This window comes from Mobula hypostoma, chromosome 1 (genome assembly GCF_963921235.1).
Source record: "Mobula hypostoma chromosome 1, sMobHyp1.1, whole genome shotgun sequence".
NCBI classification, from domain to species: Eukaryota; Metazoa; Chordata; class Chondrichthyes; order Myliobatiformes; family Myliobatidae; genus Mobula; species Mobula hypostoma.
The window spans coordinates 111,267,869-111,291,007 of record NC_086097.1 but is presented as its reverse complement, the minus strand read 5'-3'; the positions used below and the strand labels follow the sequence as shown (position 1 = coordinate 111,291,007).

At 41.8% G+C, this 23,139-nt stretch overlaps 1 protein-coding gene across 11 annotated transcripts in view; it reads right to left on the bottom strand.

Moving 5' to 3' along the window:
• The window catches only part of lrrfip2 (leucine rich repeat (in FLII) interacting protein 2), a 130,934-nt gene that overhangs the window by 85,496 nt on the left and 22,299 nt on the right, over positions 1-23,139 (bottom strand). For 5 of the 11 annotated variants that reach the window (XM_063054807.1, XM_063054829.1, XM_063054836.1 and 2 more), the window contains exons 7-10: positions 16,225-16,293; positions 10,916-10,969; positions 9,155-9,229; positions 4,500-4,538 (exon numbers count right to left, since the gene is read on the bottom strand). The exons of 5 other annotated variants lie outside the window; for them this stretch is intronic. In XM_063054807.1, the coding sequence (XP_062910877.1) occupies positions 4,500-4,538; positions 9,155-9,229; positions 10,916-10,969; positions 16,225-16,293 (237 nt within the window). The remainder of the gene's footprint in view (positions 1-4,499; positions 4,539-9,154; positions 9,230-10,915; positions 10,970-16,224; positions 16,294-23,139) is intronic. One more of the 11 variants, XM_063054817.1, reaches the window with a different exon arrangement.

Below are 23,139 nucleotides of genomic sequence, written 5' to 3'. Positions count from 1 at the left end.
AGAAGAAGAGGGGAGGTGTAGGGAAAATCTATTTTACCAGAAGGAGAAATCGATATTCATGCCATCAGGTTGGAGGCTAAGGTGTTGCTCCTCCACCCTGAGGGTGGCTTCATTTTGTCACAATAGGAGGCCATGGACTGACATGGGCTCTGAGGCAGGTGCAATTACGAGAAATGTAGATATGTAGAAGTTAGACAGGTACATAGATTAGAAAGGTTTAGAAGATTATGGGCCAAACACTGAGAAATTTAAATAGTTTCGATGTGGCATCTTACGTCAGCACAGAATATTTGGGCTGAAGGGCATATTTCTGTGCTGTATAACTCTATAACTTGTATGAATCTGTATTATATTTTCTCTGCTTTATCATTAGGTCTTTCACAGGTCCAGCAATTATATTCATTTGAATAGAGGGGAAAAGACAAGGGAGTGAGTGACCTGTTTCAATTAGTTTCACATGCATTTAAATGTAATTATTGAATGTTTATAACTTTTCATTCTAATAATCATAGTATGTTAACATCTCCAAGTAGTTGCTGAATAATTATGGAAATCAAATAGAAGGGCAGTCAGATGAATGGTTCAGAATGGTGATGTAGTTCTACCAGAACAGACACACCTCTGTGGTATTAATAACTGGAATGCACTACATATTTAGATGCTTTCATAACCTTCATCGGGGGATGTAGTCAAGGTAAAATTGACAAGCACCAACTCTGCAAAAAATTCTGGGCCTCAATTGTCAAATAATACTCCAACAGTAAGTACAATGAAGACAATTTAATAAAACATATTTCGTTATAAAATCAGAATTCAATTATGCTCAGAATGAGTTCAAGAATTCTTGATACTCTTTAATTTGAAAAATTATTTATTCTTCTACATATCTAGTCCTCTCTCTTCCTAATTTAAGCACCTGCGCTTTCCTGTTCCCTTCTATTATACATTCTGAAACAACTTAGTTGTTGCAGTTTTTCTTGATTATGGGGCATATTGCTAGGAAATGATTAGTTAACAGACACCATTGAATAGAGGCCCCAAGCCTATGAATATCCACTTGCCCTTAAGCCTACTATAGCACATTTTGTTTGTGGACTAAAACAGTTGTCCACCGTTATGTTGTGAATGACAATAACGTCTATTAAACATTCTTTTCAGCCCTTGGTTAGTTAGTCCTCTGGCATGTTTAGGGAATCCTGGTTGCTGAAGGATAATCAAGCTCTGGTCAGGAAAAAGGAGGCATATGTCATTTGGGATTAACTGCAAGGGATGTAGGAGGAGCACACATCAACGGGCAATCAGAAGGGCAAAAAGAGGACATGGCATAGCTTGATAGGTAAGTAAAGAATCCGAAGAGATCCCTTAAAGAGTAAACATAGTCACCTATGATATAAAGCCACAGGCGAAGGGCAAGGCTGTGAATAAATATCACTTGTCTGTATTTACCAGAAAGAAAGACAAGGAGACCCGGGAATACAGAGAAGATAATGATATCTTGAAATAGATCTACATTACAAAACAGCAGGTGCTGACATTCTTTAAGGACAGAAAGTTAAATAATTATTTATCTCCAGACCATGACCAACTGTATCCTAGGACATCGTGGTGAGAAAGTTACTGGAGGGGATTATGGGAGACAGAATACGTCTGCATTTGGAAAGGCAAGGACCGCTTCGTGATAGCATGGCTTTGGGCATGGGAAATGGTGTCTCACAAATTTGATTAAAAGATTTTTTGCAGGCATGATAAAGACGATTGCTGTGGACTTGAGCAAGCTTTGACAAAGTCATTCATGGTAGGTTGGTCTAGTAAGATATATCACATAGGATCCAGGGTGACCAATCCAATTGGATACCAAATTTGTTTGGTGGTAGGGTCAAGGGGTGGTAGTGGACAGTAGTTTTTTTCCAGATTGGAGACTGACCAATGCAATGGTGCTTTTTATTTTTCATCTATAATAATGAACTTGAGGAGAGGGTAGATAACATGGTTAGCTAGTTCGTGGATGTCACCAAAATTAGTGGTATAGTGAACAGTGAAGAATGTTATCTAAGATTACAACAGGATCTAGAAGCTAACTCTGGAAAGTGTGCAGTATTATATCTTGGGATGGCAAACCAGGGCATGGATTATCTAGTACCAGTAGGGCCCTGGGGAGCATTATAGAACAGAGACCTTAGGGTTCAGGTATATAGTTCCTTGAAAGTGGTGACACAGGTAGACAGGGTGACAAAGATTATATATGGGTATGTGGTATGATTCCTTTCATCACTCAGGATATTGAATATAGGAGTTGGGGCCTCATGTTACAGTTGTCTAAGACACTGACAAGATAATGTTAAACCAGAAAGGGTCCAAAAATTATTTACAAGATTGTTACCAGGATCGGAGAGTTTGAATTACAAGAAGAGGCTAGATAGACTGGGAATTTTCCCTGCTGAAGCATAGACAGCTGAGGAATGACCCTATAGAGTTACATAAAATCATGAGAGGCAGAAATAAAAAGAAGAGAGGCATAGTTTTACCCAGGGTAGGTGGATTCAAAACTAGAGGGATAGTATCAACCTGGTCATTAAGGCACCTTATCAACAAAATAAAGTGCCTTAATGACTACTACTTTAACATCTATGGCTTTAACATCTACCACCATGAAGTACTTCAGGAGGCTGGTCATGGCATGCATCGACTCCAACTTTCCATCCTCAACCCATTGTAATATGCCTCCCACGGAAACACGTCTATGGCAGATGTCATCTCCCTGGCCCTACACTCATCTTTGAAACATCTGGACAATAAAGACACCTATATAATAAGCCTTCTGCTTATTGACTACAGTTTTGTCTTCGATACTACTATTCCAAGGAAACTCATCAAACTTTTGCATGGGGGTTAATGGCTCCCTCTACAACTGGATCCTTGACTTTCTGACCAGACTGGAATCAGGAAGGATAGAAATAAACACCTCCTCCATGATTATTCTAAACACTGCTCCACAAGATGTGTCCTCAGCCCCCACTCTATTCCTTGTACACACATAACTGCATGGTCAAATTCTGTTCTAACTCTCACCTAGAAGTTTGCAGATGATACTGCTGTACTGGCCTGCTTCAGAAATAATGATGTTGGAGTACAAGAAAGAGAAAGAGAGCTTGGTAACATGGTGGTCATGGCAACAACTTTTTCCTCAATGTTAACAATACAGCTGGTCATTCGCTTCAGATTCAGAAAGGAAGGCAGTGCATATGTTCCTGTGTTGAAGTTGAGAGGGCTGAGAGCTTCAAATTCCTAGCTATGAACAACAGCAATAGACTGTCCTGATCCATATGTTGATGTCACGGACAAAAAAGCTCATCAACGCTCATCAAAAGCTCTACTTCCTTGGGAGGCTAAAGAAATCTGGCAGGTCCTCATCGAATCTAACCATTTTTTATCAACGCACTATAGAAAATAGAATGCATGGATGCTCACTGGCTCACTGGCTTACTATGGCAACTGCTCTGCATGCAACCATTAGAAACCGCAGAGTTGTGAACGCAGTTCAGCTCATCACAGGAACCATCCTCTATGGATTCTGTACATACTTCAACCTGCCTCAATAAATCAACCAGGATATTCAAAGGCCACAGCCACCCTGGGTATTCTCTCTTCTCCTCTCTCCTATTGAGCAGAAAACACAAAAGTCTGAAAGGATACAGAACCAAGTTCAAGGGCAGTTTGTATCCCACTGTTATCAGACTCCTGAACAGATCTCTAGTATCATAAGGAGGACTTTTGGCCTCACAATCTACTTCATTATAATCTTGCACTTTAACATTTACCTGCACTGCACTTTTTCCAGTATGTTTTACACTGCATTGTTTTTGTTTATCTTATTCTAGTTCAATGCACTGTGTAACAATTTGGTCTGTATGAATAATATGCAAGACAAGCTTTTCACTGTATCGTAGTACATGTGACAGTAATAAACCAATAGCGATATCATGGTTTAAGGAGAGTGGAAAGATTTAAAACAGACATAGGGTTTGGAGGGAAAGCTTCAAACAGAGGTTGATGGGTATATGGAATGAGCTGCCAGAGAAAGCACAGAGACAGATGCAATTATGACATTTAATAGTCATTTGAATATGTACACTGACAGGAAAGATATGGAGAGATACAAGTCAAATGCAACCAAATGAGACACAAGCAGGTAGACATCTTGATCTGCACGGACAAAGGGCCTGTTTCTGTGCTGTATGACTACAAAATCTGACACGAGAATAGACATTTGTGCTCTAAAAAATAAGAGAACACCTCAAATACTGCAATAAGCACACCACAAGCTCGTGCTGGTGATCACAAACAACCATTCTTTACTATTGTTGCCTTAATGCCAAGTGCTTCATTGGTCTTTGCAGGCATTAAAAAAAACTCTGCTTTAGAAGCACTATTATTGTTATAAACAATCAACATTCCTCAAGATTTCATCTGCAGCCCATGCAGAACAGAAGTATACCAACCAAACTCTGACTTCGAATTAGACCAATGTTAGAAGATGCCTAAATAAGGAAAGATGTGTTTATACAAGTTAAGCATTATTATTAATTTCACTGTAAAAATATGATCAATGAATTCTACCAACCCTGTAACTCTTGGCTATTGTAGTTAAAGCACTATAAGGAGAGGAAGGCTAAATTGGAAATTAAAGAATGGTGAATCAAAATGAATGAACACATTCTCAATTATGCAAAAGACCAGCAACCCTGTTATATCACATGAAAAGCAATATTTTTTTCATGTCTTAAAATAGTATTTGTTAAAGTGGTGTAGAAGTGGCTCACCACGATGTTGCTCAGATTACAAAGCATTAATTACAAGGTGAGGTTGGAAAAAACTGGTCTGTTTTCTCAGAAGCATCAAAGGTTGAGTGGTGACCTGATAGAAGTATATACATTTATGAGAGGCACAGATGGGTAGATGGTTAGAATCCCCCCCCCCCCCGAGTGGAAATGAGAAATACTAGTGAGTATAGCTTTAAAGTGTTCAGGGAAAAATTTAAAGGAGATATGTGAGGCAATTTTTTTTTCGTTTTACATTAAGAGTGGTAGGTGCCCACAACATGCTGCCGGGGAGGTGGTAGATGCCTGAATAGACATGGAGTTGAGGGATACAGACAGAAAATGGGATTTGATAAAATGGCACCAAGGTTGGCATCGATACTATGGTTAAAGAGCCTTATTCTGCATCGTACTGTCCTATGCTAACAAAAGTAGGTGCATTGGATTAAGTTGCATGAGATCCATGCTCCATTGGTACATCACATTCAAAATTGGCTTGGTCCTAGAAAACAAGGGGTAGTAGTGAAGTGTTATTCTGTGACCAGTAGTGTTCTCTGGGAATCAGTGCTGGGACCTCTATTATTTGTGATATATGACTTGGGAGGAAGTGTAATGGGCTGATTACAGTTTGTAAATGACACAAAAATGAGCAGAGTCGTGAGAGTAAAAAAGACTGTCAAAGGATACTGCAGGATATAAACCAGCTGCTGAACCTGACTGAAGAAGTCAGATGGAGTTTAATCCGGGCAACGTGAAGTGTTGCACTTTGGGAGGACGAATGTAAGGGGATAAGAAATGGCGGAATATAGATGATAGGTTTCATTAATTTGTCATCATGGTCAGCACAGAGATCCTGAGCTGAGATGTTTGTTAGAAACATGGAAAACCTACAGCACAGTACAGGCCCTTCGGCCCAAAGCTGTGCCGAATATGTCCTTACCTTAGAACTACCTAGGCTTTCCCATAGCCCTCTATTTTTCTAAGCTCCATGTACCTATCCAGGAGTCTCTTAAAAGACCCTATCGGTTCCGCCTCCACCACCGCTGCTGGCAGCCCATTCCACGCACTCACCACCTTCTGCGTAAGAAACCTACCGCTGACATCTCCTCTGTACCTACTTCCAAGCATCTTAAAACTATGCCCTCTCATGCTAGCCATTTCAGCCCTGGGGAAAAGCCTCTGACTATCCACACGATCAATGCCTCTCATTATCTTGTACACCACTATCAGGCAAGCTCTCATCCTCCGTTGCTCCAAGGAGAAAAGGCCGAGTTCACTCAACCTATTCTCTTAAGGCATGCTCCCCAATCCAGGCAACATCCTTGTAAATCTCCTCTCACCCTTTCTATAGTTTCCACATCCTTCCTACAGTGAAGCGACCAGAATTGAGCACAGTACTCCAAGTGGGGTCTGAGCAGGATCTTATAGAGCTGCAACATTACCTCTTCAGCTCTTAAACTCAATCCACGGTTGATGAAGGCCAATGCACTGTATGCCTTCTTAACCACAGAGTCAACCTGCATAGCAGCTTTAAGTACCCTATGGACTCGGACCCCAAGGTCCCTTTGATCCTCCACACCGCCAAAAATCTTACCATTAATGCTATATTCTGTCATCATATTTGACCTACCAAAATTAACCACCTCACACTTATCTGGGTTGAACTCCATCTGCCATTTCTCAGCCCAGTTTTGCATCCTATCAATGTCCCGCTGTAATCTCTGACAGCCCTCCACACTATCCACAACACCCCTAACCTTTATGTCATCAGCAAATTTACTAACCCATCCCTCCACTTCCTCATCCAGGTCATTTATAAAAATCATGAAGAGTAGGGGTCCCAGAACAGATCCCTGAGGCACTCCCTGAGACACACCACTGGTGACCGACTTCCATGCAGAATATGACCCATCTACAACCACCCTTTGCCTTCTGTGGACAAGCCAGTTCTGGATCCACAAAGCAATATCCCCCTGGATCCCATGCCTCCTTACTTTCTTAATAAGCCTGGCATGGGGTACCTTATCAAATGCCTTGCTGAAATCCATATACACTACACCCACGTCTCTACCCTCATCAATATGTTTAGTCACATCCTCAAAAAATGCAATCAGGCTTGTAAGGCACGACCTACCTTTCACAGTGCCATGCTGACTATTCCTCATCATATTATGCCTCTCCAAATGTTCATAAATCCTGACTCTCAGGATCCTCTCCATCAACTTACAAACCACTGAAGTAAGTCACACTGGTCTATAATTTCCTGGACAATCTCTACCCCCTTTCTTGAAGAAGGGAACAACACTCGCAACCTTCCAATCCTCCGGAACCTCTCTTGTCCTCATTGATGATGCAAAGATCATTGCCAGAGGCTCAGCAATTTCTTCCCTCATTTCCCACAGTAGCCTGGGGTACATCCCGTCCAGTCCCGGTGTTCTTGTGCTGTACCATGAATCTGTATTAAAGCAAGGCATTTGTGGAGATGTGGGCATCTCATAACTGAAATATTTTTCAAACCAGCGGATTGAATCATTTCAAGTAGCCAATTATTCACATCTATCCTATCAGTTTAAGGGAATGGGGGATTCTCAAGATTCCTGTAAACAATGGATTCAGTACTGACTATGTCTGTAACTGCAGTGTGTTTGAATAATGTCTCACAGCTGCCTTCTTTGGAGCAAGATGATTAAAGTTTGCCCAGATCCACATAGATGTCTCTGAGCTTTTCACAGATATGATTTCATGCCTTTTGATTTTGACAAAAAGCAGTACCTGATGGAAATTAGACAGAACATTCCTTTCTTAATTGAAGCATATACTTGACAGATGTTCTTATCTTTGTAATTAAGTTGTGGCTCCAGCAAACCAGGTAGGACATTCTTTTCTTTAATTAAGGTGGCTGGAGTGTCTAACAAATTGATTGTACTTTTGTATCAATAGTCCATTGACTTGACCGGAATAGTTATCAAACTGATTGTTCTTTTGTATCGGTGGCCTTATAACTTCTGACAATTCTAACATCGGGCAGTGAACTTGCAGAACCGCCGGGGAGATGAGAAAGGGTCTCTCCCTGACGTCGGGTCTAAGTTCACTCGCCGGCTGAGCTCGAAGAAATAAACGGGTGAAAAGATAAGTAACCATCTTTTTGTGCTGTCGTTATTTGATCCAGCAAAGTTACGTTTACAACTGCATTCATGGGCTTAGCATTATAAAAAGCCTGAGGAAGAAATTATAGTGGTTGATGAGCTGATAGTTCTGCTAATGAATTCCTAATTAGAAAAAAGACAATGAAATAGGATCATACATCAAAGTTGCTGGTAAACGCAGCAGGCCAAGCAGCATCCACAGGAAGAGGCGCAGTCGACGCCTCAGGCCGAGACCCCGATCACAAGTGAGAGGGCAAATGGGCATATACTCAAGGATTTGTAAAAGTAAACTAACAGCACTTAGACAATAACTGGAAGCTCAAAATGCAACAGTTTCCAATCCCTGGTGCTTCACTGTATCACTAACAGTTGTCCCTCAATTGCAAACTTAAGTCTAATTTATGGACTTAAGTTCTTATGGACAAAGAAATTCATAGTGACTCGAATTATTTCAAATATACTCCAGTGGTAGGGCAGGAAAGAGGCACAGCTGATGCTGTACAGCTCTAGACACTCAGGTTATGAACTTTATCTTAGCTGCTGTTTGTACAGAGTCTCACTATTCGACATGATTGAGTGGGTTTCCCAAGGGGCTTCAGTTTCCCGCTCACGTCAAAGAAGTTCTGATTTGTAGACTAATTAACATTTGTAAACAGTCCCTGGTGAGGGTGGGTGGTAGGAGAATCAGGTTGAGGAAGAGATGCAAGAGGAATGGTGGAATTAGTGTAGATGAGTGCTTGAAAGTTGGCATGGATACAGTAGGTCAAAGTGCCCCTTCCCAAGCTGTATGACACTAACACACATCATATTGGATATGATTTTAGCCCAAGAAAACATCAACAAAAGCAATATGCAGCTGAATAACACCATTTATAGCCATCATGTTTGAAATTATGTTCAAAGCTGTCTAAAATCTTTCCACATGAAGAAGCAAAAGCATATATATTATTACAGAAATATCTAGCCTTTCTCAAAAATATGCCTTATGGATATTCACAGCTTTTCTTGGTCTCTACCCATTTATAGAACTCAGAACCAGAATTTAAAATTGCAAGTTTCAGCTAATTTGTAAACAGACCTCCAAATGGAAAAGAGCCATTGCAATGGTAGTCAAAGCAAAGTCTCCCAAAATAGAGTCAGAAAGAAAACAAACTTTACATTAAGTAACAAGGCAAAAATAGAAGGACAGACCCGAGTATAAAAGGAAGAGAAGGAGTTAGAGCTAGGTAAGATGCTGTACTTCATTTTGTCATGAGATATTCCACTCTGAAAAGCAAATTAAAGAGAAAAAACTTTAATATTTTCAAAATAATAAATCATAAGACTTATGGACATCAATTCAACAAATATCATAAAATGGAGAAAATAGAATAAATAATAAAACATATATGGCAGATTTACAATGAATCATGGCAAAGGGTTAACTACCCAAGAAATCAGCAAATACAAGTCCTCCCAAGTTTATGACTTCTCAACTTGTGTACTGTGCATTACATACTAAGAGCATGTGGGAGACCAGGCTATAAAAAGGAACAGAATCTGCTGTAACCTGGGGTGGACCTGTGGAGAGCTTCTCCCTGGCTACCTGAGCATCACTGTTCACTGAGCTCTAGCACTGAAACATAAATAAAAACAAATGTATTCCTGTCTCAAAATTACCATCTAAACATTAATATTTTAAATCAACAATTATTGATTAATCAAGTAAATTTAAAACGACAGAATATCCTTATCAGATTTCAATATGAGTATTAGAATTTAATTGTGTCATTATTAAAACCCATTGATTTTTAGATTACACAAGGTGCAAAAGTTTAATGTAACCACCAATTATTTGGTCCTTTCAATCCAAAATAATATTTTCAATGTTAGATTCCTACAAGTAGTTTTAACTGCTATCAATTTACACATCCAGGTTATATAGTGCCCATCAAGACCTTTCAGATCTTCAGAACAGAGCCAGGCTTGTTCTTGGCTATAACAGAAATCATATCATTTTGGTATCTACTAAATAGATTTCTAAGTGAATTTCTAAGTGGATTCCATCTAAATGGATTTCTAAGTGAACTTCTGAGTGGATTTAGAGCCACTGTGTATTTACTTGAACTGATCTCCTGGACTTTTCTTACCTTCTCCAAGGGAAAGAGTTTTCTCCCTCTCATCAGCCACATTTTTGGGAAGCTGAAAAAAGGCATAGCATGCAGGAGGGAGGAAGGAATTTCTTGTCCTTATTATTCAAATTGCAAGGGCCATCTGCATACTTGATAACTTAATTACTATATTGTCTCTTTGTTTCTATCAATTTGATAGACAGCCTGAACCCCTTGGTCTGAGATTGCATGAAGACTTGTCTCAAGTATTGTCTTAACCTGTATTCCATACAATGGGCCAGATTATGTGATTCACATGTACTACTACTACGTCGATTCAGGCCTAGGGGGCCGGCGTCGGGCACGATGACGGACTCTCCACCTCTCCCTCTCCCTCATCAGTGTGTAGTTCGCATGTAGTTTTAAGTAACTGAAGATTTTTCAACTACCTTATCTAAATTGTGCAAGAATTGCAATGTAATGGAGAACATTTTCATTCATATACTTCAAAAATATTTTTACAGCTTCAGCTCTTTGCTGTAGCCGAGCACTTATATAATCTTGTTAATATAGTTACCATTTCTAGCATGGTATACTTTTTGTGTTCAATAAGAAAACCTGAAGCGATCCCAGCTAATTAAAAGAAACTGCAGTCTCTTGGTATACACATAAAACATACATAGACAGCGGCTGCACATATTCCTGTACCACAAAATATTTTGAGATCACGTAGAAAATACTTCACTTTCCAAACCAAATCCTGCAAAGGCAATTTTAAGGATTCTCTTTTCGTCTCACACAAAAATAAACAATATTGTCTATGAATTAGATTTTAAAACAATACAACAATCAGTTTACATACAGATCGAGAGGTTTTCTTGAGTTGAGCTGACTTGTTCTTTTCCTGAGGCAATGACTACAAATCCACAGAAAGGAAAATAAGGTGCAAGAATAATAAATATCCAACACAAAGCAGACAGATAAAGCATGAAAAAAGCAAAAGGTGAGTGCACACAATTCATTCCTAAGATGTGTGGCAGGCCAGCAGTTGAAAACATTGTTGAGAAAAATAGGGTGGCATTTCATGATAGCTGTCCCTCAATAAATGAGCATGTGGACATGATGGAGGATTACAAATACCTGGGGATACGAATTGACAATAAACTGGACTGGTCAAAGAACACTGAGGCTATCTACAAGAAGGGTCAGAGCCGTCCCTATTTCCTGAGGAGACTGAGGTCCTTTAACATCTGCTGGACGATGCTGAGGATGTTCTACGAGTCTGTGGTGGCCAGTGCTATCATGTTTGCTGTTGTGTGCTGGGGCAGCAGGCTGAGGGTGGCAGACACCAACAGAATCAATAAACTCATTCGTAAGGCCAGTGATGTTGTGGGGATAGAACTGGACTCTCTGATGGTGGTGTCTGAAAAGAGGATGCTGTCCAAGTTGCATGCCATCTTGGACAATGTCTCCCATCCACTACATAATGTACTGGGTGGGCACAGGAATACATTCAGCCAGAGACTCATTCCACCGAGATGCAACACAGAGCGTCATAGGAAGTCATTCCTGTCTGTGGCCATCAAACTTTACAACTCCTCCCTTGGAGGGTCAGACACTCTTAGCCAACAGGCTGGTCCTGGACTTATTTCCTGGCATAATTTACATATTACTATTTAACTATTTATGGTTTTATTACTATTTATTATTTATGGTGCAACTGTAATGAAAACCAATTTCCCCCGGGATCAATAAAGTATGACTATGACTATGTCTGGAATCATTGTTACTGGAGGTGATTGATATCACAAGAAGTTAAACCATTTTATCATAAAACCTCACTAGCCATTAAATGCAAAGAGGTTTCTCTGGTAAATAACACCCAAGGGAATATTGACAGATTCTCTCCTCTTTCATGACCCTAGATGCTGTTCTTTGTGGTGTTTGTACACCTTCCCTGTGACTTGATATGTTGGATTGCACCCTTTTAGAATAATCTCTTCTTGGGCGTTCAACTGGGTACATATATCGATTTTAACCCGCATAAACTGCGATTTGAGCTTTCTTATGGGTTTATGGATGGTATTAATCCGGTATTTCTTCAGAATCCTGGAGATCCTTCCAGAAACTGTGGAAATATAGGGAAGACAGACGGTAGCAATGGCAAACGCATCACAGTTTACGCAGGTCAAAGATGACCTGGGACGCAAGACAGTTGGCATTTACAAGATTCCCTGTGAATGCAGAACAGCATATATCGACCAGACAGGATGCACTGTGGAAAATTGCATCATGGAGTACAGGAGGTGTATCTGTTTGGATTACCCAGAGAAATTGGTGGTAGCAGAACATTGCATTCGCAATGCCCATAGGATTGATTTTGACAGCACTAAACTACTGTGACACGCCAATGGGTTTTGGGACCGCCTGGTGAAGAAAGCCATTAAAATAAAACTAGAACAAAAGAATCTTAACAAAGACAAAAGTCTCGGCTCTAAGTAAGAACTGGAATTCAATTATAAAAAAGGTGGGCCAGTGGAATTCTGATTGGATGAGGACTAACAACCAGTAGGGACAGACAACGGGGGTATAAATACCAGTAGGCTAGACATGTCCAGGCATCATCCCTGATGAAGATGACAGGGTACGTCATCGAAACGTCAGTTAAAATCAATACATGTATCCAGCTGGAAGCCCAAGAAGAGCGCTATTCAACGTATCAAGTCACAGGGAAAATACGCCGGGAAAGCACCAGATCCTTTTCAGCATCCTTCTAGGTTTATAGTCAAGGTCATACACCATGAAAACAGGCCCTTCAACCCATCATGTCCATGCCACCACCTATTTTCCAGGAATGCTTGTGCAGACACTTTTTAAATATGGGAGTACCTGCCCTTAACCACTTCATTTACCTTGGAGTAGAGGCTGCTGAGGGTAACCTGATGGAAGTATACAAAATTATGAGGGGCTTGGGTAGGCAGACAGGGAAAAATTTTATTCCAAAGTGCAAAGTAGATGGGTTAGGTTTAAGGTGAGGCATAAAAGAGTCAGAGGAAAAAAACTTTCACCAATAAGGTGGTGACACTTCAGATTTCACTGCCTGACCTGAATTAAACTGTATAGGGATGAGCATTTTAATCATCAAAATATGAGAAAGCAATAGCCAAGGTGCTATTAAATGGGATTGGTTAGCATGGACATTTACTTAGAGTAACAAGGAATGGAAACAAACCCCTAGTCTCAGCTATGCCAGCCAAGGTGCCTACCGGAGCTAGTCCCATATGCCCATATTTGGTCTATATCTCTCAAGGCTTTCCTAACGACGTACTTATTCAAATGCCTTTTAAAGCTTGTTAGTCATATAGCATGGAAACTGGCCCTTCAGCACAACAACTTTCCACTATACCTACCTCAACTACATCTGCTAGCAGATTATTGCAAATAAACACCCCTCTCCAGGTAAATTGGTTCCCCTCTGGTGCCTTTTAATTCCTTTCCTTCTCGTTTTAGACTTGCTTTTCCTGAGAAAAAGACAGTACACGCTACAACGACATGGTAGTGTAACGGTCAGCGAATACTTTACAGTGCCAGCAATTAGGGTTCAATTCCCACTGCTGTCTGTAAGAATTTGTACACTCTTCCCGTGACTGCATGGGCTTTCTCCAGGTGCTCCAGTTTTTCTCACATCCTAAAGATATACAGGTTAGGGTTATTAAGTTGTGGGCATGCTATGCTGATGCTGGAAGCATGGTAACACTTGTGGCCTGTCTCCAGCACTTCCTCAGACTGTGTTTGTCGTTGACTCAAACAACCTATTTCACTGTATGATTCAATGTACATGTGACAAATAAAGCTAATCTTTAATTTTACAATTCACCCTGTTTATACCTTTCATGCTTTTATACAGCACTTTAAGATTATTCATCAATCTCCAAAGTTTCAGGAATGAAGTCACTGCCTGACTGAGCCCTCCCTACAACTCAGGGTTGATTTCCAGCAACATTCTCGTGTATCTTCTTTGCACTCTTTCCACGTGATTGACATTTTTCCTTCAGGAAGGTGACTAAAACTGTACACAATACTCCAAATGCAGCCTCACCATAATCTTAGACAACCGCAACATGATGTCCCTTCAATGTGATGCCTGCTCAGTGGTCTGAGTGATGAGGGCTGGCATGCCAAATTCCTCCTTCACCACCACATCTACCTATGGCGTCACTTTCAGCAAACTATATATTTGTGCTCCAAAGTCCCTCTATTCCACATACTCCCCAGGGCCCACTCATTTATAGGATAAATCCTACCCATGTTTGATTTTTTTTATTTAGCGAAAAATTTATTTATCTTGCAATACAGTGTGGAGTAGGCCCTTCCTGCTCTTTGAGCAGCACCACCCCATCGACCCCTGACAACCAGGATTTAACTCTAAACTAACCACAGGACAATTTACAATTAACCTACCCGGTACGTCTTTGGACTGTGGGAGAAAACTGGAGGACCTGGAGAAAACCCATGTATTCCATGGAGAGGATGTAGACTCCTTACAGAGGACACCGGGAACTGTGAACTCCAACACCCCAAACTGTAACAGCGTCGTGCTAACTGCTACGCTACCACGAGTTCCCAAAATGCAATGTCCAGTGTTTGTCTGAATTAGCAGCCATTACTAGTCCTTGTCCCATTACTAATAATTTTTGATAGCTTTCTTCACATGGTTAGTAAGTATGCAGTTGATATTAAAGTACCATTTATTAGTAGGTAAATACTTACTAACCATACCTTCAACATTCTCATTCAAATCACTGATACAGATGATGACAAACACCAATCCCTAGAGAGCACCATGTGTCTTGGCCGAACATCCAAAACCCTGACCTCATCTATGCACTTGGCTGCCTGTACAAAAAACTTGGACATTTGTCAGGCAGTATTTCCCATTCACAAAGCCTTGCTGACTATCTCTCATCAGACCTTGTCTATAGAAATTCTGATAGATCCTGTCCCTCTAGAATCTCCTCCAGTAAATTACTGAACACTGATGTCTGGTTCAGCATGCTGGTTTACTTTTGCTGCCTTTATTAAGTAACAGGTCAACCATGATTTTCTCTTCAGTAAATGCAGTAAATACAGAGGAGAAATATTGTTTAAAAATCCCACTCATCTCCTGCAGCTCTAAAGCACTAAAGGATCAAGGCTAGCATTTTTCACCACCCTGTCTCCCAATGACACTGCTTTCAATGAACTGTGCACTAATATTCCTAGGTTCCTCTGTAATATTACACACCCTAATACCCTACCATTCACAGTCTTACACTGGTTTGAATTTCTAATATGCATCACCTCACACTTATCTGTGTTGAAATCCATGAGCCACTCCTCAGCTCACTTCCCAAATTGCCTAATATTCTATGATAACTTTCTTTGTAAAAACACCTACAATTTTTGTGACATCCACAAACTTACTGATCAAGCCTTTTGCATTCACATCCAAATCACTTTGTATAAATACCAAATAACAAGGGCCCCAACACTACTGGTCACGTTTCCATTTTGAGAACAACCTTTAACCACCATTCTCAGCTTCTTACCTCTGAGCCAATTATGAATCCACCTAATCAAATCTCCCTGGATACCATGAGACCTAACCTTAATGGCAAGCTTATGATATAGGACCTTGTTCAATGCCTTGCCAACATCCACTATCCTAACATCATCTACTCTTTTATTTACCTGTTCAAAACACTCTAAATGTTTCATCAAACACAACTTTCCAGACATAAAGCATTACTAACTCCTCCAATCAGACATTGGCCATTCAAACACTGGTGGATCCTGTCCCACAGAATTCTCTCCAGTAACTTCCCACCACTGATGTTAGGCTGACTGGTCTGTAGTTCCCTGGCTTACCCTTTCTACTCTTCAAAATTGCAGATGCTAGAAATCTATAAACAGAAAATGTAGTAATAATGCACACTGTTACAAGCAAAAGAGCATTCCAAGTATGCGTGCAATCATTTTGTAAAGGACGCAGAATATTTCACTCCAAGAACACTTGTTAATTAGTAAAGGGCATTTACTTAGAAATTCTTAATTTCCATGCACCTAATATCTTTTCCTTGCAGAATATAAAAGACTGGATGAAAATACTCAACAAGCAACGAAGATTTTTACTTTACAAACCACAAGATCCTTTCTCCTTGAGGTGCTTCTGTGAGGCACAGGTACATCAAAGTAAGAGTGCTTTGAAAAGAACAAAATAAGAACACAAACACATTTTAAGAATGCTTTACTATTTGACTATTCTGCTCCAAAACAAGAACTTTACATGGGTTGTAAATGACTGACAAAAAGTGCAGAGAAAACACAGAATTTTGGTTGCTTGTCAACTGATTCCTGACAAATCATGGGAATGATTTGCTATCTTTCAAAAAAGCAGTTCTTTTTCCATGTTTAAATATAAAGGACAGTATCTTAAGCGACTAATCACAATTATTTTATCCACTCCTGAAATCATGTTTTGAATATGGTAACTTAATAATTGAGGACACAGAGATAGCTAAATAAAATGCACAATAGCAATTTGATACTGGCATTCAGTTCTACCTGCAGAAGTTCATTCATGTCACTTTACCACGGACAGCAATTTTGTACTAAGTGATCTATTGCTGCACACTTTAGATTGCAACGCCCATCAGCAAGCATTAAAAAGATCATGGTCCTCACACGAAAGCCTTTCTGGCATCAAAATCAGGGATACAGGTTTCCCCCGCCATCCGAAGGTACAGTGTTCCTATGAAACGGTTCGTAAGCCGAAATGTCGTAAAGTGAAGAAGAAATTACCATTTATTTATATGGGAAAATTTTGTGAGCGTTCACAGACCCAAAAATAACCTACCAAATCATGCCAAATAACACATAAAACCTAAAATAACAGTAAATATAGTAAAAGCAGGAATGATATGATAAATACACAGCCTATATAAAGTAGAAATACTTTTCCACAATCATTACTGAACTGTTCTCCGTAGCGAAAATCTCACGCGAGCGCCGTTGGCAGAAAATCTCACGCAAGCACTGTTGGCAAAAACCCGGCGCAAGCGCTGTCCAGTAACCTTTAAGCTATGGAGCTGCCAAATCATACCAAACAACACATAAAAATACATAGCCGATATAAAGTAGAAATAATGTATGTACGGTGTAGTAACACTTACTGGAATCGGGACAGCACCGAGCACACTGATGATGGTGTGTTAGACTGAGTCGTCACAGGTTGGCTGGTGCAGTGGCCCCCACCCTCCAGGCCGCCGATAGCAAACCGCGAAGCATGCAGGGGTCCAGCGGTAGCTGGGAGGCATCCAGCACATCATTAAGAAAAAAGCCAAAATAAACATGCTAATTAATTAGGTGCTGCCCGGCACGTAATTGTCGGCCCAGATCAGTGCCAACTGCCAATTGCATCGCCTTTGATCTGGGCCGACATTTAAGTGTGGGGCGGCACCTAATTAATTAGCATGTATATTTCAGCTTTTTTCTTAAAGATGTGCTGTGTGCCTCCTGGCTACTGCTGCATTCTCCGCTTATCGGTATCTGTCCGGGGCCTGGGTGTTGGGGTGGTGGGACACTGGGTTGTCATCTCGTCATCTATTTCCATTAGAGCAGGCAGCTCACCTTCTCCTATAACTGCCCACCTCGATGTCGAAGGTCGGGGTTCGTTGTCTGCTGTGGCTGATGTGGAAGGCTTGCTTGACTGCTGAACCTCGCGCATTTTTCTATCACACAGTTCTTTGTAAGGACTCAAACCATGCTGCAAATATCTCCTAAACCTATGTACCCTTTCAAAATTAAAGTCGTACTTATCATTGCAGCCAAAATCTCACGCAGTTGCTTCACGTTCATTTCGCTACTGCATTCGGTTTCGATTGTTATCCTTTCCTCTTCCAATTGCATCAGCTCTTCATCTATCAGTTCTTGGTCGTGTGATGTCAAAACCTTTTTAACATCAAGTTCGTCAGCTTCCACAAGCCAAACTCACTTTGTCCTTGCTTCGTTCACCATGATTGAAACGCTTAATTATGTCTCGTTTTATGCTAAGTGTAACACCCTTACGAGCTCTTTTAGGCTTTTCCGACACCATAGAAATCATCTTGCAAACGGCTGCTCGGGACACACACTGCCTTTTATCGCGCGCTGATTTTTTTTCCCACGCTGAATTTTTTATCGCGCGCTGCTTTTTTTTCGTAACAGTGAAAACACCTTCTGAAAGCGAAAACAGGGTACTAATGTAGGTTTTTCGTAACAGTGAGGTTTCGTAAAGCGGGGGACACCTGTATATTGTACTTCAAATTACAAACGAGAAAATCTGCAGATGCTGAAATCCGAGCAACACACACAAAATGCTGGAGGAACTCAGCAGGCCAAGCAGCATCTATGGAAAAAAGCACAGTTGATGTTTTGGGCCAAAATTCTTCAGCAGGACTTTGAAAGGTGGAAGGGAAGGGAGAAAACACTAGGCGATAGGTGAAGCTTGGAGGGGGAGGGATGAAGCAAAGAGCTGGGAAGTTTATTGGTGAAAGAGACAGAAGGCCACAGAATAAAGAAAAAGGGGGATGGGGGGGGAGGGAGGAGCACCAGAGGGAGGCTCCTCTTTTTCGGTGGGAAAGGAGATAACATGAGAGAGGGAAATAGTGAAGGGAGGGGTGGGAGGCATTACTAGAAGTTTGAGAAATCAATTTCATGCCATCAAGCTGGAGGCTACCCAAATGGAATATAAGGTGTTGTTCCTCCAACCTAAGCGTGGCCTTATCACGACAGTTCCACTTCTCAATCCCATTCCGATATGTCCACCCACGGCCTCCTCCACTATCGTGATAAGGTCACACTTAGTTTGGAGGAACAACACCTTATATTCCGTTTGGGTAACCTCCAACATGATAGCATGAATATCGATTTCTCAGACTTCCCGTAATGCCTCTGCCCCCTACCCCTCACCATTTCCCATCCCCTTTGCCCTCCCTCATGTTATCTCCTTGCCCACCCATCGCCTCCCTCTGGTGCTCCTCCTCCCCCCCCCGCAGCTTTTTTCTTTCTTCCATGGCCTTCTTTCTCTTTCACCAATCAACTTCCCAGCTCTTTGCTGCATCCCGCCCTCTCCAAATTTCAACTATCGCCTGGTGTTTCTCTCTCTCTTCCCCCACTTTCAAATCTACTCCTTAGCTTTTTTCTTCCAGTCCTGCCAAAGGCTTTTGGCCTGAGATGTCGACCAAGCTTTTTTCCATAGATGCTGCCTGACCTGCTGGTTCCTCCAACATTTCGTATGTGTTGCTCTGACATATCATACTTGTCCTGTTATTTATCATTAGTCCTCAAAAAAAAGCAAACATTTAGCCAAAATCCCAGCAGGGATGGGATGAATGTGCTTGTCTGAAAGACAAATATTCTGCAAAATTCTGTTGTTTTGTGTAAATATATGCAATTATGCCAAACAGTTTGTTGTCTTTTGCACATTGTTTTTCAGTCCATCCTGTTGGGTGCAGTCTTTTATTGACTCTATTGTGTTTCTTTGTGTTTACTGTAAATGCCTGCAAGAAAATAAATTTCAGGGGTGTATATAGTGATATATATGTACTTTGATAATATTGTTGTTGTTGTTGTTTGTTGTTCGTCCTTCGTAGTCGAAGATGACCATGGCTTCAAAGTCAAATGGGAGATTGGCGGCTGTGGGTCCAGAGGTGACTGATGAGGCCAATCCGGGCCCTGAAGGCTCGCCCACATGTGGGACACAAGTGGGTGGGTGCTGTTGTGGCAGTGGATGCTGCTCGGGCCTTGCGCACAGCACGCTTTCGTTGCGCCTCGATGATGCGTCTGACTTCAGCTGCAGGGGCTCCTGTGGTGATCTTGCTGCGCCAAGCTGGACGGTCGAGGGCAAGCGTCTCCCATGTGTTGATGTCCACATCCAGGCCTTTGAGGGACGCTTTGAGGCAGTCTTTGTAACGTTTCTTCTGCCCCCCGACTGAGCGCTTGCCCTGACACAGTTCTCCGTACAGCAGCTGCTTAGGCAATCGGCTGTCTGGCATTCTGACCACATGTCCAGCCCACCTGGCTTGGGCTTTCAGCAGGAGGGTGTAGACGCTGCAGAGCCCAGCTCGTTCCAGGATTTCCGTGTCGAGGACTTTGTCCTGCCACCTGATGTAGAAGAGTCTGCGGAGACAGCTCAGCTGAAAGTGGTTGAGCTGTTTGGCGTGTCTGCTGTAGACAGTCCAGGTCTCGCTGGCGTAAAGGAGGGTGGTAAGGACCACTGCACAGTAGACCTTCAGCTTGGTGGTAAGGCTGAGTCCCCTCCGCTCCCAGACGTTCTCACGGAGTCTCCCAAAGGCGACGCTGCTTGACCTCAGCGTCTATATTCACTGCGCGAGAGAGTATGCTGCCCAGGTAGGTGAAGTTGTCGACTGCCTGGAGGTTCTGACCCTTCACCGTGATGCACGGCTCCTGGTATGGCTTTCCTGGGGCAGGCTGGTACATAACTTCGGTCTTTTTGGTGCTGATAGTGAGTCCGAAGTTGTCGCAAGCTTGTGAGAAGCAGTCCATTTCATGCTGCATCTCCTGCTCTGTGCTGGCGTTGAGTGCACAGTCATCAGCAAACAAGAAGTCTCTGATGACAGTCTTTTGCACCTTTGTAACTGCCTGCAGGCGCCTAAGGTTGAACAACCTGCAGTCAGTCCTGTACCTGACGTGGATTCCTTCTTCGTAGTTACGGAAGGCATCTGTCAGCATGGCAGAGAATACCATACTGAACAGAGTCAGGGCAAGAACACAGCCTTGTTTGACGCCATTTGTCACTGGGAAGGCCTCTGACTCGTCACCATCATCCAGAACTTTCACCATCATACTGTCGTGGAACTGCCGGACGATTGTGATGAACTTGCTGGGGCAGCCAAACTTCTCCATGATCTTCCACAAGCCTTCTCTGCAGACCGTATTGAAAGCCTTGGTTAGATCGACAAAGGTCACGAAGAGGTCGCTGTGTTGCTCCTGGCATTTTTCCTGGAGTTGGCGTGCAGCAAAAATCATGTCCGTGGTCCCACGTTCAGCACAGAAGCCGCACTGGCTTTCTGGGAGCAGATCTTGCTCAAGATAATATATATTTAGTTTGAACATTGAAACCTTTCCACTGATCAAAATACTTAGGATTGGAAATAACTTTCTAAAAGGAGGAAAGAGAACATAAATATTCTCTAATACAGGTGTCCCCCGCTTTTCGAACGTTCGCTTTACGAAACCTCACTGTTACGAAAGACCTACATTAGTACCCTGTTTTCGCTTTCAGAAGGTGTTTTCACTGTTACGAAAAAAATTAGCGTGTGATAAAAAACCAGCGCCGCGCAATAAAAGGCAGCGCGCACCCCGAGCAGCCACTCTTCCCTGGATTCGGAACGGCTTTGCTTTAATACGTGCCTGTGAGCAGCCGTTTGCGAGATGAGTTCTGAGGTATTGGAAAAGCCTGAAAGAGCTCGTAAGGGTGTTACACTTAGCGTAAAACTAGACATAATTAAGTGTTTCGATCATGGTGAACGAAGTAAGGACAACGTGAGTTTGATTTGTGGAAGCTGACGAAGACGATATTGAAGAGGTTTTGGCATCCCATGACCAAGAACTGATAGATGAAGAGCTGATGCAATTGGAAGAGGAAAGGATAACAATCGAAACCAAATTCAGTAGCGAAATGAATGTGAAGCAACCGTGTGAGATTTTCGCTGCAATGATAAAATACGACTTTAATTTTGAAAGGGTACGTAGGTTTAGGGGATATTTGCATGATGGTTTGAGTGCTTACAAAGAACTGTATGATAGAAAAATGCGCGAGGCTCAGCAGTCAAGCAAGCCTTCCACATCAGCCACAGCAGATGACGAACCTCGACCTTCGACATCGAGGCGGGCAGTCATAGGAGAAGATGAGTCGCCTGCTCTAATGGAAACAGACGATGATGAGATGACACCCCAGTGTCCCACCACCCCAACACCCAGGCCCTGGACAGATACCGATTCGCAGAGAATGCAGCGGTAGCCAGGATGCACCCAGCACATCTTTAAGAAAAAAGCCTAAATAAACAAGCTAATTAATTAGGTGCTGCCCGACACGTAAATGTAGGCCCAGATCAGAGGCGATGCAATCGGCAATGATCTGGGCCGACAATTACGTGTTGGGCGGCACCTAATTAATTAGCATGTTTATTTCGGCTTTTTTCTTAAAGATGTGCTGTGTGCCTTCCAGCTACCGCTGCATGCTTCGTGGCAATATATCAGTCGGCAGCCTGGAGAGTGGGGGCCATTGCACCACCCTAACCTGCGACAACTCAGTCTAACACTCCATCATCAGTGTGCTCGGCCCTGTCTTCCCAATTCCAGTAAGTGATACTACACTGCACATACATTATTTCTACTTTATATAGGCTGTGTATTTTTACGTATGATTTGGTATGATTTGGCAGCTTCATAGCTTAATGGTTACTGGAGAGCGCTTGCGCCATGTTTTTGCCAAGAGCGCTTGCGTGAGATTTTTGCTTCGGAGAACAGTGCCGGCGATGATTGTGGAGAAGTATTTCTACTTTATATAGGCTGTGTATTTATCATATCATTCCTGCTTTTACTATATGTTACTGTTATTTTAGGTTTTATGTGTTATTTGGCATGATTTGGTAGGTTATTTTTGGGTCTGCGAACGCTCACAAAATTTTCCCATATAAATAAATGGTAATTGCTTCTTCGCTTTACGACATTTCGGCTTACGAACCGTTTCATAGAAACGCTCTACCTTTGGATGGCGGGGAAAACCTGTATAGAATTTCAGAATTTAGATTCACTGTTCCCATATTGTATGTGGAGACATGTAGCACTCCAAAATTCAAGGTACACAAATGATTCTAGATCCAGATAAGATTACAGACGAAGAAAAGGTAAAAGTCCAAGTACGGAGCTCATTACACAGATGACAATTTTAAAATGAAGTTATTTCCCATTCAGGAGACAATGGGTGAGAGCTAATTCATGCAATGTTTCTTGAAAAATAATTTATAGGAAGAAGATATTGCT